This window comes from Glycine max, chromosome 6, assembly GCF_000004515.6.
Source record: "Glycine max cultivar Williams 82 chromosome 6, Glycine_max_v4.0, whole genome shotgun sequence".
Classification (NCBI taxonomy): domain Eukaryota; kingdom Viridiplantae; phylum Streptophyta; class Magnoliopsida; order Fabales; family Fabaceae; genus Glycine; species Glycine max.
The window spans coordinates 46,918,027-46,931,187 of record NC_038242.2 but is presented as its reverse complement, the minus strand read 5'-3'; the positions used below and the strand labels follow the sequence as shown (position 1 = coordinate 46,931,187).

General features: G+C 37.7%; 1 protein-coding gene and 1 non-coding gene across 2 annotated transcripts; both read right to left on the bottom strand.

Moving 5' to 3' along the window:
• Positions 1–84: 84 nt before the first annotated feature.
• On the bottom strand, positions 85–6,038 carry LOC100788685 (uncharacterized). The gene is made up of 5 exons (XM_003527348.4): positions 3,024–6,038; positions 1,767–2,943; positions 697–1,666; positions 431–622; positions 85–338 (listed from the first exon to the last, which is right to left on the bottom strand). The coding sequence occupies exons 2-4, from the start codon at positions 2,087–2,089 to the stop codon at positions 605–607; spliced, it is 1,311 nt and encodes a 436-aa protein (XP_003527396.2). The 5' UTR covers positions 2,090–2,943; positions 3,024–6,038; the 3' UTR covers positions 85–338; positions 431–604.
• Positions 6,039–6,175: 137 nt separating this feature from the next.
• On the bottom strand, positions 6,176–8,848 carry LOC100784953 (uncharacterized). The gene has a single exon (XR_005892100.1). It is a non-coding gene; the product is annotated as an uncharacterized protein (transcript).
• Positions 8,849–13,161: the final 4,313 nt, after the last annotated feature.

Sequence of the window (13,161 nt, the reverse complement as noted above, 5' to 3'; positions counted from 1 at the left end):
GGAGGCACCAAAAATAAAAAAAAAGTTGGTTTTCGGCTTATTAGAAACATATAACTACCATTCAGTTCAACACAAATATAACAATTTGACACAGTAACACTTGTTCACGGAACAATTGATTAATTACATGAACATAAATCCAATGTACATATACATACATAAATATTACAAGTCCAGTGTCCGCTTTGGTCTACATGTGTTGTATTAATTGTCATTAGGCTTAAGTATTGCTGCATTCTACCTACATATGCAGTTGGCCATTGTTTTGCCTCCGGATACGCATTGCTTGACCACAACAACACCATAGGCAGTAAGGGACAACGATCTTTCAGAAAAACCTGTTGTAAGTGAAATTACAATAATAAGTTAAACAAACAAACCAACACATTCAATAATTGAAATTATTTGAGTAAACGAATTTTCAATGGACCTGAACAAAATGACTGTCATACACATGGCCGACGCATATTATGCGGTGCGCAGCAGAATCGGCCGGTGGTCGACTTCTGAGAGGAAAAAATGTGAAGCTCTGTTGTCGTGACAATGATACAAGGATTACATTATATCTTTACGCAATTACATATCCCATATCCGTTATATCCATCTATTTGTCCATACTAACCTAAATCACATAACAAATACATGTGTCAGTCATGTAAACATTACTTATATTTTTAAAAAGCATAAAACACATACCTTGGATAACCCATCCACGTGTAGGGACAACCTCAGTTGTTCATATCTCTCTGTGCCACCAAAGATCTTTATGTAGTCTTGCAACCATTTGCCAAGTTCTTTAATCAATTCATTACGCATCATGGCCCAACACTCTTCTCCCATACCTAACAAAGCGGAAACTGAACGATATCCACAATTACCATCCGCTTTCACATCAACAACATCCTTAATGAAACCATGCATAAATGGTGGAAATTGATCCAACATGGGGATCATCCTTGCTGGCTTCGGTGGTGCAAAAGATGATGCACTGGGTCTAACTGAGGTGTTGCTGTTTTGAACCGAATGATAAGCATCAACATACTCCCAATAAGATGGATCACGCTTTGTCGATCTTTCGCTTCTTTTCATTACCTTTTTCGGGGCACCTTTCGTCTTAACCTTTGTTGGAGGAGGACACATAGAGGTCTCATCGGGAAACGTGAATTCTCGGAGTTTACTCTTAAAAGTAACTTTCCCACAAACATCAAGTTCATCGAATCTTTTAAATATTCTATCCATCTCTTCCTTGATGCTCACTTCGGCCTCACATAGCCCCTGGTCTGAAAAATTAAGTCTCCTCCAGTACATATGGACTGCATCTAGTGGGATGCTGCCAACCTCATACCTTTGTAGCTTGCATGCACAAGGAAGACCTAGCGTGGTTCTCAAGACACACCCACAAGAAGACACATTGTCTTTCAAATAACGTACGCGCTCAAACTCAACCGAAATTTCATTTAAAGCGTACCTTGACACCATTCCTAGAAGCCTCTTGTATATGGTTTTCTTTAAAACATGACCAACAACATGCGTACTTGTTTCGAATGATGCTCTAATTTCAGTGTGCTGTAGCGTCATCATGTTGTTCATTGCATCCCAAACACTACAGAGGTCTCCAACGCTATTCTGTAATATCCTCTTCAAAGACCAATGAGCAGATTCAACCCTACATTTAAAACACACAACAGAGAAGACAAATTAATAACAATAATGTTCCAAACAATCATTAAAAGAAACTTGACTAATATAATAAAACATTTAAATACCTATTTGTTGTTGTGTTGCCTAGGTGCATCACCTTATTCGTCCAGGCCAAGATAAATTTCTCCTTGTGTGGGACAATCCATGTCTCACATACGTAGTCAGTGAACATTGGCCACGGGGAACACACTACTTGAAACCTTTGAAGGTGCTCAGGGAACTCCTGTTCCGAAGGACAATCTACCAAGTTACCCCAGCTATCCATTACGTAGTCCCAAGCATTCTTCTGACCAACAAGCGATTTACACTTTGCCTTCACATTCTTGTCTATGTGAAACCTGCACAACAAATTCTTACACTCCGGAAACACAACTTTCACAGCATTCATCAGGGCTAGGTCTTTGTCTGTGACAATAACAATAGGAAGGCAATCGTTTCTTAAAAAAAGGCCTCAAAACCGTTCCAATGCCCATACAAAATTGTTCACGCGCTCACCCTCCAGATATGCAAACCCAGCAGAGAAAGTCATCTCGGTTGGTGTCACCCCTACAATGTCAAGCAATGGGAGCCTGTACCTATTTGTTTTGTAGCTACTGTCTATAAAAAAAAGAAGATGACATGCGTTACATAACTTAACTGCATCTGGGTGACACCCAAACAAATCACGCACCACATCTTCATCTTTCAATCTATGTCAATAAATGTATTGGTCACGTTCAAGGAGTCTCATTAGGTGTTGCATTTCACTGTCATCTCCTCTGATTGAAGAACGGTATGCACTCTTGCATTGTAGATTTGTTTGATTGTGGTGCAACTGTTGTTGTTGTGCTCCTTCAACGTTAGCATGATGTTTCTTGGTTTCACATTCGACTTCGTCATATCAACAATGATATTCTTCTCATCATCTGTCAATCTCCCAGCATATGGAAGTCCAACTAAGGTCTTCGCCAATTCATGATTGTGAATCCCACATATCAGCTTCACCGCCCAACCTTCACCTCCATGCACTGGTTTTCCACGAATCTTAAATGGACAACCACATTTTCTAGTACCTGTGTCTTTTCTAACAAATTCTTTCTTCCTACCCTTGTACTTACCGCTCCTTTCACACCCAATTAAGACAAATGAAGTTCTTCCTCTGCTGCCAGTATATGTATCAGACCTCATAATTACTGCAACAAAACCATTTTCATGGGCAACCGTTCGAGCCCACTTCAAAACATCTTCTCGGGTTTCAAAGACCTAGGACACAACCACGACATATTAATTTTTACACAAATCATACATTAGACCAAACAATTAAAACTAATCGACATGATTACCTGAGAAGTATTAAAAGCATATGAACAATCAACATGTGCTTCATTCACACCATAATCTTCTTCTTCATTTTGAAAATCCATATCAACTTCTTCGGACATCGCACTGTAATATGCCCATTGCTCTTCGTCCATCTTAATTCAAAGTATAACTATCACCTGATTCAACATTCAACTAAATAATTTGAACAATACAGCAACCCAAAATTTTTTACAAACTATCAATATCAAACTAATTCAACATTTGACAACCTCACACAAATATTTAATCTACATATACATAACCAAATTCAACTTTTAATTACATAATTCCAAAATTATAACCTACAAAGCTCATTTAACCAAAAAATACCTCAACCTAGGCAAAAAAAAAATCAACAATTCAACCAACAAATATATTTTTATGTTTCACATAAATTACAAATAGAATTAACCAAAATAACATTCAAAATAATTTTAAAACAAAAAAATCAGAAAACAAATTACTCCACGGAAGAAGCTGTTTTCCGCAGTTGTAATATCAATTGCGGAAAACAGCTTCTTCCGTGGAGTCTCACGAAAGACGTCTTCCGTGGAGTCTCCACGGAAGAAGCAGTCTTCCACAATTGTAATGTCAACTGCGGAAAAAAACTTGTTCCGTGGAATCTCACGGAAGACGTCTTCCGCGAGACTCCTCGGAACAAGTTTTTTTCTTCCGCAGTTGTAATGTCTTTACTGGAAGAAAATTTTTTGCGTCCAATCTTACACCATTCTACTACCAAAAATAAACAATCAACCACACAAATCAGCTACGTACCTTACTTGACAAATATCACACTAAAGCATAGCACAAGCACAACCAGCACCGACAAAAATCGCACAGCACAAGCACCAGAACGGAAAAAACGCACCAAAATGGAGAAAACGGGCACCGGAGTGGAAGAAACGCAGGAGAGAGAAAGCAAAAAGGAAAAATGAAAAAAAAAAACTGATTTTTATATAAGGAAAACGTACAAGGGCATTTTTGGGTTTTTAAAAAATTGTTGGGTGCACCAGCAATGTTGCTGGGTGCCCCTAGCAATTCCCTAAATGTTGAGTTCATAGGCACCAATGTGAATTGTGACAGAAAGTTGACAATAAAGCCCCCTTAAATTGTCTATTTTTTCTTTTAACAAGAATCAATTTGTCTAATTAAGGCATGGCAAATTGTTACACCTGCGTTGCTTTTAGAAGCATTATGTCGGTGAAATTCGTTAACTCATCGGCTTCAGAGTTTGTGAGAGTTTGTGAAAGTTTGAACAAGTTTATTTATATTCAACAGCAAATTAACACATTTTTTTTCTATCTGGATGTGTAAACTCCTCAATCTGTAATTTAATTAAGAAGTTTGATAAGAATGCTTCACACATCATTGACTACTATCAACTAGTGACTTCAGTTTTGTTGTAAATCTAAGGGGGCTTTATTGTTTTCTGCTCAACATGTGCTAAATTTTATTACCAGTCATGGTGAGATAATGAAAGGTATTGACCAAAAAAGAATGAACGAAAAATTTCTTTGGTTATCATTTTATAATTTCTTTATTTGTTTCTCATTCATCAAAAAATACTTCTTCAATGGTATTTTATCTATTTTACCCTAATTAAAATGGTATACCATTACCTCCACTGGCAGCAAGGTTCACGCAACGTTTTTTTACTTACATCTATTTTACCCTATTGTACTTTCAGCATTCACTCAGTCACAGGTCCATAACCTCACCAATAATTAGGTTCAATCTTCTCCCAAGAATAAGGTCCTTAACAGTACAATGTGGTTGAGTGGTTGACTCACCGGTAGCAATCTGATATCTTAAAGAATAAGGAAATTCTCCCTAGAATACGAACTAAAACCCAAAGCTTCAAGCATTTGAATCCTGCAAATGCCCAAAATTCTCTCAAGTGGAAAAATAATTTCCTCTCTACTCTTCTGTTTTATTTATACATGTAATACCCTATGCTTTGCTGTTGGTGATTCACTAACAACTGATCGTAACTACTAATGGCGATCTAACGCACATCATTGAGAGCCCTGTCAGTAGAAACGATAGACTTTCAAGTTTTCTGCTCAGTGTGTGGCTGTTTACTCCTTGCTAAATTCTGACTTCAGATTTTGGATTTGAAAATACATAAAAAAAAAGTAATAATATAGTTATATTCAATCAGCCAACTGTTGATATGCAACGTGATACAATTCTGGCAGTTTCATAAATAATTTCCACTCCATGCTGTAAGTGAGCAGCAAGTCTCATGCAATATGATTTCTTACATGCATCTAATTGGCAAAATATATGTAGACAGGTGCACAACAGCAGCACTCGATCTTGTGATTCTTAGCATATATCATGACCTGGCAGTAACTCGGTTATCACTTCCGAAAACTGAATCATGAACAACTTGGATGATACACACCATTGACCACTGATAGTAAGTTAGACTAGGGGTTTTCGTGATCTGATCAGCATATACACAGAGACCTAAACTTCTCACTATAGAGGATGATAGGACTAGTAAAATATGAAGTGTATGTGTAATGGATTTAGTTTGAAATTAACACCTAAATTTGCAGAGGTCCATGGCAGTGGATCAGGTTTATCTTCTTATAGTCTTAGAAAAAAAAAACAGTTGCTAAGAAAGTTCATAATCATAGAAAGGGAAAGTTTTATAACAAACAAGCATACCTATCTTCAACAGTTTTCTCTGATTTTTGTAAGTTAAAACTGAGTAAAATAAACTGGCAGAAATTGGCCAGTAACAAAGATTTTTAGACTTGCAAATTATGCTTATATTTGTTTAAAACAAACAAACGATCCCTTAGCAGAAACAGAAGTGCCCCCACCCCCCAAAAAAATAAACATAACACTGATAACAGCATACAGTCTAAAATTCTACCAAAAAGGATATACTAACAACCTTAACAGAAAACTGGCAATGCACAGCACTCCAATAATCCAGTAAATCGATAATTAATCAGGAAAAATATCACATATGAATGTTTCATGTTGGTATTTTTATAATTCTATATGATCACATTTTTCCAATAAGTTATAATTTGGCCAGGAAAAGATGAAATATCAAATGGAACAGAGCATCAAACTTAAGATTGGTAGCAAAGAAGAAAAAAACATCATAGAGATGTGAAACACAGAAAATAAGTTTCCATAATTTATGACTTGATCTCAGACAATTCAAGGTAAGAATTACCCTAGTTAAAGGTCTCGTTTCAATAAAGCTCTGTACATTATAATTTATAAATATAAACAACCTGCAGCTTTGAACTTGGTGTGAACAGATTTAATCAAGTGCTACTGAGCTACTGAAAAAGCTAAACCTTACTAAGCAGTTTCTCCTTCAGGTGTTGGAGCACATTCAATAGGATCAGAAACCTTACATTCAATGGAATCAGAAACGTTGCATTCAATGGGATCAGATTCAATGATCGACTCAGGATCAGAAACCTTGAATTCAACGGGATCAGATTCAATGGGATCAGAAACCTTGCGAGTAGCACTCACTTCATTCAAATGTTTTACTTGGTCCTCCAAAACCAGCAACCTCTGACTTAGGGATTCAACTGTACTCCTATGAGCTTCAAATTTACCAAACCAAGTGGATTCAAAATCTGTAGTCTTCTTTTCAAAATCTATCATAAAATCTCTCATCTTTGCCCTTTCTTCAGCTTCCTTCTTCAGCGTTCCCTTTCCACCTCCACCGCAGTCAAAACAAGGCCCCCAGACCCAGGAAGATCTTTATAAAGTGGTTCATTATCACCTTGAGGACATTGTGCTCTATATTCAGCAAAAGCCTTCCGTGTTTCTTTCAAGGCTTTTCTGTAGCCATCAACAAGACTTTGCATCATATAAAGTTCCTTCTCAAACCTATATACCTCAATCTGTCTTTTCTGAGCCTCTTCTAACTTTGCCTTATGCAAATGCTCAATCATGTTATCTCGCTTCTGGAGCTCATTAATCAAGAGTTGCTGATTCATTGTAGATTCTTCGCAAGCCTGATCTTTTGTTGCAAACATCATTCTAGCTTTCCCCATCCAATGTTCCATCTGTTCGATGCACGTTTCAAAGTCCATTGGCTTGGAGTTCCACGGGCTATCACCTCTCAGCCGCTTGTTACTGCCATTCAGAGAATGATGATTATCCAGGCCAAGGTTGTCTCTCTTGTGACCATTACCAAAAAGTGATGAACCAGAAATCATCTGGGGCTCATCCCTGGACGACAGAAAATCTCCCACCGGATTGTCACGGAGATCAATCCCAGAACCAAAAGGCATCTGCCCAGCTTCCATAACTTGAATGAGACCCCCATTCCCAGAAGACATCCCCTCCATAGGAATACACTTGGGCGAGAGATGGAACCCGCCCTCATGCTCATCCTCTTCACCATCCTCCTCTTCTTCCTCCTCCTCCACCTCCTCTTGTTCCTGCACATCTTCTCCATCATCCTCTCTCACTTGTTCAAACTCCACACCCTTCACATCACCACCATGACAAGGCCGCAAAAATGGCTCCCCCACACAGTTCTTCTGATCCAAAAGCCACATTCCAGGCATATCCTCCTCCTTAGACTGCTCAAAACCCACATCCATCATCTGCTCCTCTCCACCCTGCTCCTTCTCATTTCAACCCTCTCAACATTATTATCTTGCCCGAGACTCAACTCAATGCGGTGCTCCTCCAACTCCTGAACCTGCCCCTCATCAATCTCACCCATCTTCACGTCCCCATTTGCATCCACCTCTTCCTTCAACCCCTCCTCCTCTTCTTCATCCTCCTCCTCCTCTCCCTCCTCCTTCACATCATTATCCTCTTCCACCACCTCCTCCGTCACCTCAACCCCCTCCTTCAACAACTCCTCATGCTGAGTCTTAATCAAATGCTGCAAATGTGACGCGTAGTAACAACTCACCAGCTGCGGCGCCTTCAATTCCTTCTCCACCATAAACCATATAATCCCTGCCCAATCAACCTTCTCGAAATTCCCATCCTTGATCAAACTCAACCACCCCAAAACATCATTAGGCATGATGTAAGCTTCATCATCATGCAGAAGCATCCAACTATACACCACCTCCTCAACAAACGCTATAGATTCCGCGGAGTCTATCGAATCTGCGGTGGCACCACCACCGCAACCAGTCTTCTTCACCGGCAGCTTCAAGGCGCGGCCTAGATCGGCACGGTTCACATTGATCCTAACCCCATTGACGTAGCCGCACCGATAGTTGGGGACGTAGCTCGCGATGAGCTGCGCGATGAGATCGCCGCGGAGCGCCGAATCGAACTCGACGTGGACGAAGTCCCAGAGCCCCAGCCGCTGCAAGAGGCTCTGGTGCTTCTCGAAATCGAGGGTTTTCGCGGGAGTGAAAGGAATGGGCTTTAGGGTTTCGACGATAACCTGGAGCTTCTCGCGAGACTTTCTCTCCAGCGCGGTTCTCTTAGGGCCCTTTTTCTTCCGCTTCGTCGTGCGTCGGGTGGTGGTGCCGCCACCGCCGCCGGTGGCAGCGCCGGGCTCCGGGTCGTCGTCGTCGTCGACGACGGTGAGGGTGATGGGGATCGAGTCTTGCATGGTAGAATCTTGATCTTGGTTAGGGTTGGGGGAATTAGGATTGGGAAGGCTTAGGGTTTCGGGGAATTGGGGATCGGTGTGTGGTGGTGGTGGTTCTTGTTGTGGGTAATGTTCGGTGGTGGCGTTGGGGTTTAGGGTTTCGTCGGGGATTTGAGTCTCAGGGATTGGGTTAGTCATGGTGAGAGGGAAGTTTTTCAAAAGGGTGAGAGACTGACGTGACAGAGAACGAAGGGCACGGCTTTGATATTTATATTTGGAAGAAAGATGAGAATGGAGTGGATAGTTACTTTTGTCCTCTTTCGTTGGGATTTGGGAATAGTTTGACCCATTGGGCCTTTGGATGTCTGGTCTTGTCTCTCTAAAAGACACTTCGGGTGTGTTTGTTTCGAAAATAAATAAATAAAAGAGAAATTTTGTATTTTATTATGTCAAATTCATGTTTCTTACATATTATTTTAATTTAAAATTTTATTTTTTTAATTTCTTTTACTTCTCTCATCTAAATCAAACACACTCTTAAAGTGTTTTTCTTATGCTATGCAATTTTTTTTTAAAATTATAATCTTGATCTTCAGAATGTATTTTGTTGTCATTTAAGTTCTTAAAATTAGAAAGTATCAAAATGTTACTTAAGGTATAATTTATCTTTCATTTTAATCTCATTGATAAAAGACTTTGGTTAAAGTTAAAGCTTGTGCCTACATGACACATTATTTTTCTACGTGACAATTGACAATGAGTGTATGGATGACATGAGAAAATTTTATGCATCCATGATAATTAATCTTGTATAATTGAATACGATAAAAGATTAAAATGAGAACAACTAAACTATCATATATCTTCAACTTAGGCACCACCAAGTGTCAGGTAGACAAATAGTGTGTCACATAGACACCAATGTTAAATTTAACTTTTTTTTTTATAGGAAATTACCTTTTAAAAAAATGAGACTAAAATGACAAATAAATTACATTTTCAAGGTACCTAAATAACATTATGATACTTTTAGAGATCTAAACAAAAATAATTATATTTTTAGGGATCAAAATAATAATTTTTTTAAATTTTTTTGGATAAATGGTGAGGGAAACAAGTCCCTCAACCTCAAACAAAATCAATTAAAATTTATTAAAATAATAAGAAGTAACGTATTCAAAAGAGGAGTCTCAAAATAGGAGAAGAATAAGTAATAATACTAATGTTCAATGTGGTATGATGAAATGGCATTGAAAGGAAGCAGAGACCATGGAAGAGGAAAGCAAAGGATGAATTTCGATGATTTTGTAAAGCAAAAATAGCATATAAATTTTTCAAAATTGAATGGAGCCTAAAGAGACATTTATCCAAACAAATCCTATGCAATTATGATGGCAGAAAGCACATAAAAAATAATTTTCTATAATAAAGTTATTTATACGTAATCAACTTTAAGTTTAATCTATATATTTTAACAGATTTATAATAATTTATATACTTTAAACTAATAAAAAATATTTCAAATATAATTCAGAAAAAATAAAATAATACTTATATTCACATTTTTTTAAAAATAAAAGGATATCATGATAACAATTTGAGATAAATAATAGAATGATTTAAAAATATCAAAATTTTCTTGTGTTTGTTTTTCAAGTACAAATCAAACCTTATATAATACAAATAATATTTGAGTAAAGTACCAAATTAGTCCTTCATTTTTGGAGGCGTTGTCAATTTGGTCCCTGAAATTTAAAAAATGTCAAAATAATCCTCGACTTTACATTTCGTTTGTCATGTTAGTCTCTGCCGTTAGTAGTCTTTTAACACTGTTAATAAATGTGTGATTAAAGAGACTAAAATGACATAATTTAGGTGATCATCTTTTTCCCCAAAATGTTAAAACCCTAATGGCTACTTTAACATTCACGCTTTCATTCCATTTTTCCTCCTACTCATACTCTCATCTAATTCTTATTCTTCTCCTATTCATCTTTCTCCATCTTTGTAGTTCTTCTTCTATTATTTTGTGGTCTACCATGTCTGCTAATTCAAGCATAAGGGGAAATGCCACGTCAAATCGTCTTTGCTATTGTCGTAGAAGAGCTACTATTCGAACAACAAGGACGGTAAGGAATAATGGGAGACTATTTTATGCTTGTCCATTACCACAAGTAAGTAACGTTAATGGTGTTTTTTTGTATTCTCAATAACCTCTTGAACCAAAATCCCAAACTCTTCACTCTCAAAAACTACTCCAACAGTTTAAACGCAAACAACAACGCATTTGAATGATATAGTGTCGGTTCAACTACGCTGGTTCAACAGGAGAAGACCAAATGCAGTGAAAAACAAAACCCTTACCTCTACTAGAAAGCACCAATTGTGTCAATCAACACTGGAGGGTGACGATGATCGACGTGGAACACACAAAAGCACTGATTGCGTCAATAAACAGTGAAGGGTGACAAAGAACGGCAACCACCACCATTGGGAGAGCGATGATCGACGTGGACCTAGCACAGGAACACTATCCTTCAACCATAGGAGGGAGAAAATAGTGAGAGAGAATTCATCACGTTTTCAATTAGACTGAAAACTATTTGGGATTAATTTGACACTATATACAAAAATTGACTCTTCATTTTCCAATATAACATTTAAAATTATGTCATATTTGTCCCTATGATGTGACATTGCTTATTTTCCAATTACGCTTGTCACGTGTGCGTCCAGGTGGCACTTAACATGTCACATCACACGTTTACTAACGTTATTAGGAGACTACTAACGGCAGGAACTAACGTGACAAACAGAATGTAAAGTCGAGGATCATTTTGATATTTTTTAACTCTCAGGAACCAAATTGACAGCGCCTCCAAAAGTGAGGGACTAATTTGGTACTTTACTCAATAATATTTTAATAAATTTCATATTATTACGTTCAATATTTAAGCATATCAAATAATATATAACACAAAACTTCTTTTGTTAGATCTTATAGTAAAATAACAAACAATACAAAAAGGTACTCAATTGTTTGTATGTTGACTCAATTTATTGTATATAATATATTATTTTGTCTATCTTGTACTATTATATGTATCAAACAAAACTTATCTTACAAACAAGATGGTGGCTGTTGGGATGCAGATTGTCTCTTCATTAAGTTAATTGCATTCATGCCTTAATTAATCACACTCATCTATAATCATATAAAAACTATTAGGTTGTGTCACGTGTTGTTAGGGCAGTATGAGTATTTTTTTCCCTTCATTTTTCTCTTTTTTTCTTTGATTTTTTAGGACATGCTTCACGCTTAGTTAAATATAAGCCTTTTGCAATGGATTTATGTAATGGGAATATGGGATATTTTAGACTCTCACCATAGGATAGTATGTTCCCTGATGAGGTTTGTTTAGTTTAAAGGATATAAATAAAAGGGATGAAAATAGAGAAGGGAGATAATTTGAAAAAGAAGAAATACGATTAAAAAAAATAATATGGTTTGTTGTTTGGTGTAAGAGATAGATGAGTAACAGAGTAAAAATAAGTGTGTAAAATATGATTTTATCCTTATTATTGTCATATTCATTGTCGGAAGTGTCGTCTTCTTTGCGATCGAATTTTATCATTTTCTAGGTGTCGTCGAAGGCCACCTTGTCATCGGAGTGGTCGAGCTAAGGTTAGGCGTCATTTGGGGGTTCAATTGGGGTGTCGAAGGTGCTTGTGGCATTGGGAGGGGCTTTCGATGGTTTGACGTCAATGGCTCCAACAGTGGTGGCTAACTGTGAAGCACAGGGACACCTACTAGGTGGCGTCCCCCATTTCCAGTACTGCATAGGGACATGGACGGAACGGGGGACGACGTTAATTTCTTGGGTACGGATGGGCAAGACGGGGACGACAATGGTATTTCGCAGGGATGTATTGGGGATAACGGTGGCGCTAATTCAATCACATCGAAACTGCCACAAAATCAACAAACCCATAGAAAGGAAGGACTGATTGAGGTAGCGCTAATTCAATCGCATCAGAACATTCATTGACATTCATATCCTCCCTCCCTCCCTCCCTCCCCCCCCCCCCCCAATTTTCTAATGGCGGGTGAGAGCCCCAAACTAGAGACCTCCAAACTCAACAATGGCAGCATGTAGGTCCTCTTCACCAGTCTCGGCTGCACCATCATCTCCTTATCCGTACTTGGAAAATATGGTCTTTTCTATTCCAATTTTTCATTTTCATTTTCATTCGTTGCTATTTACGTTTCACTCTCTCTTTCTCTATATATATATGTTTTCAAGGGATGTTATCCGATGTCGTTTTCTTGGCCTTGAATATGTTGAATCCTATCAAGTCTCACTTAATTATGCTATTTATATATATATATATATATATATATATATATATATATAATTCTAGTGTTAGTTGTAATGGATCATTTTGTTATGGCTTGCATAGGCTTAATTGGTTGGTGGGCATCAAGTTTCACTTTTCAAAATTTAACCTTTCATGATCAAACAATGGAATGATGGATGGCCTATGAGAAACTATGGAAGCGATAC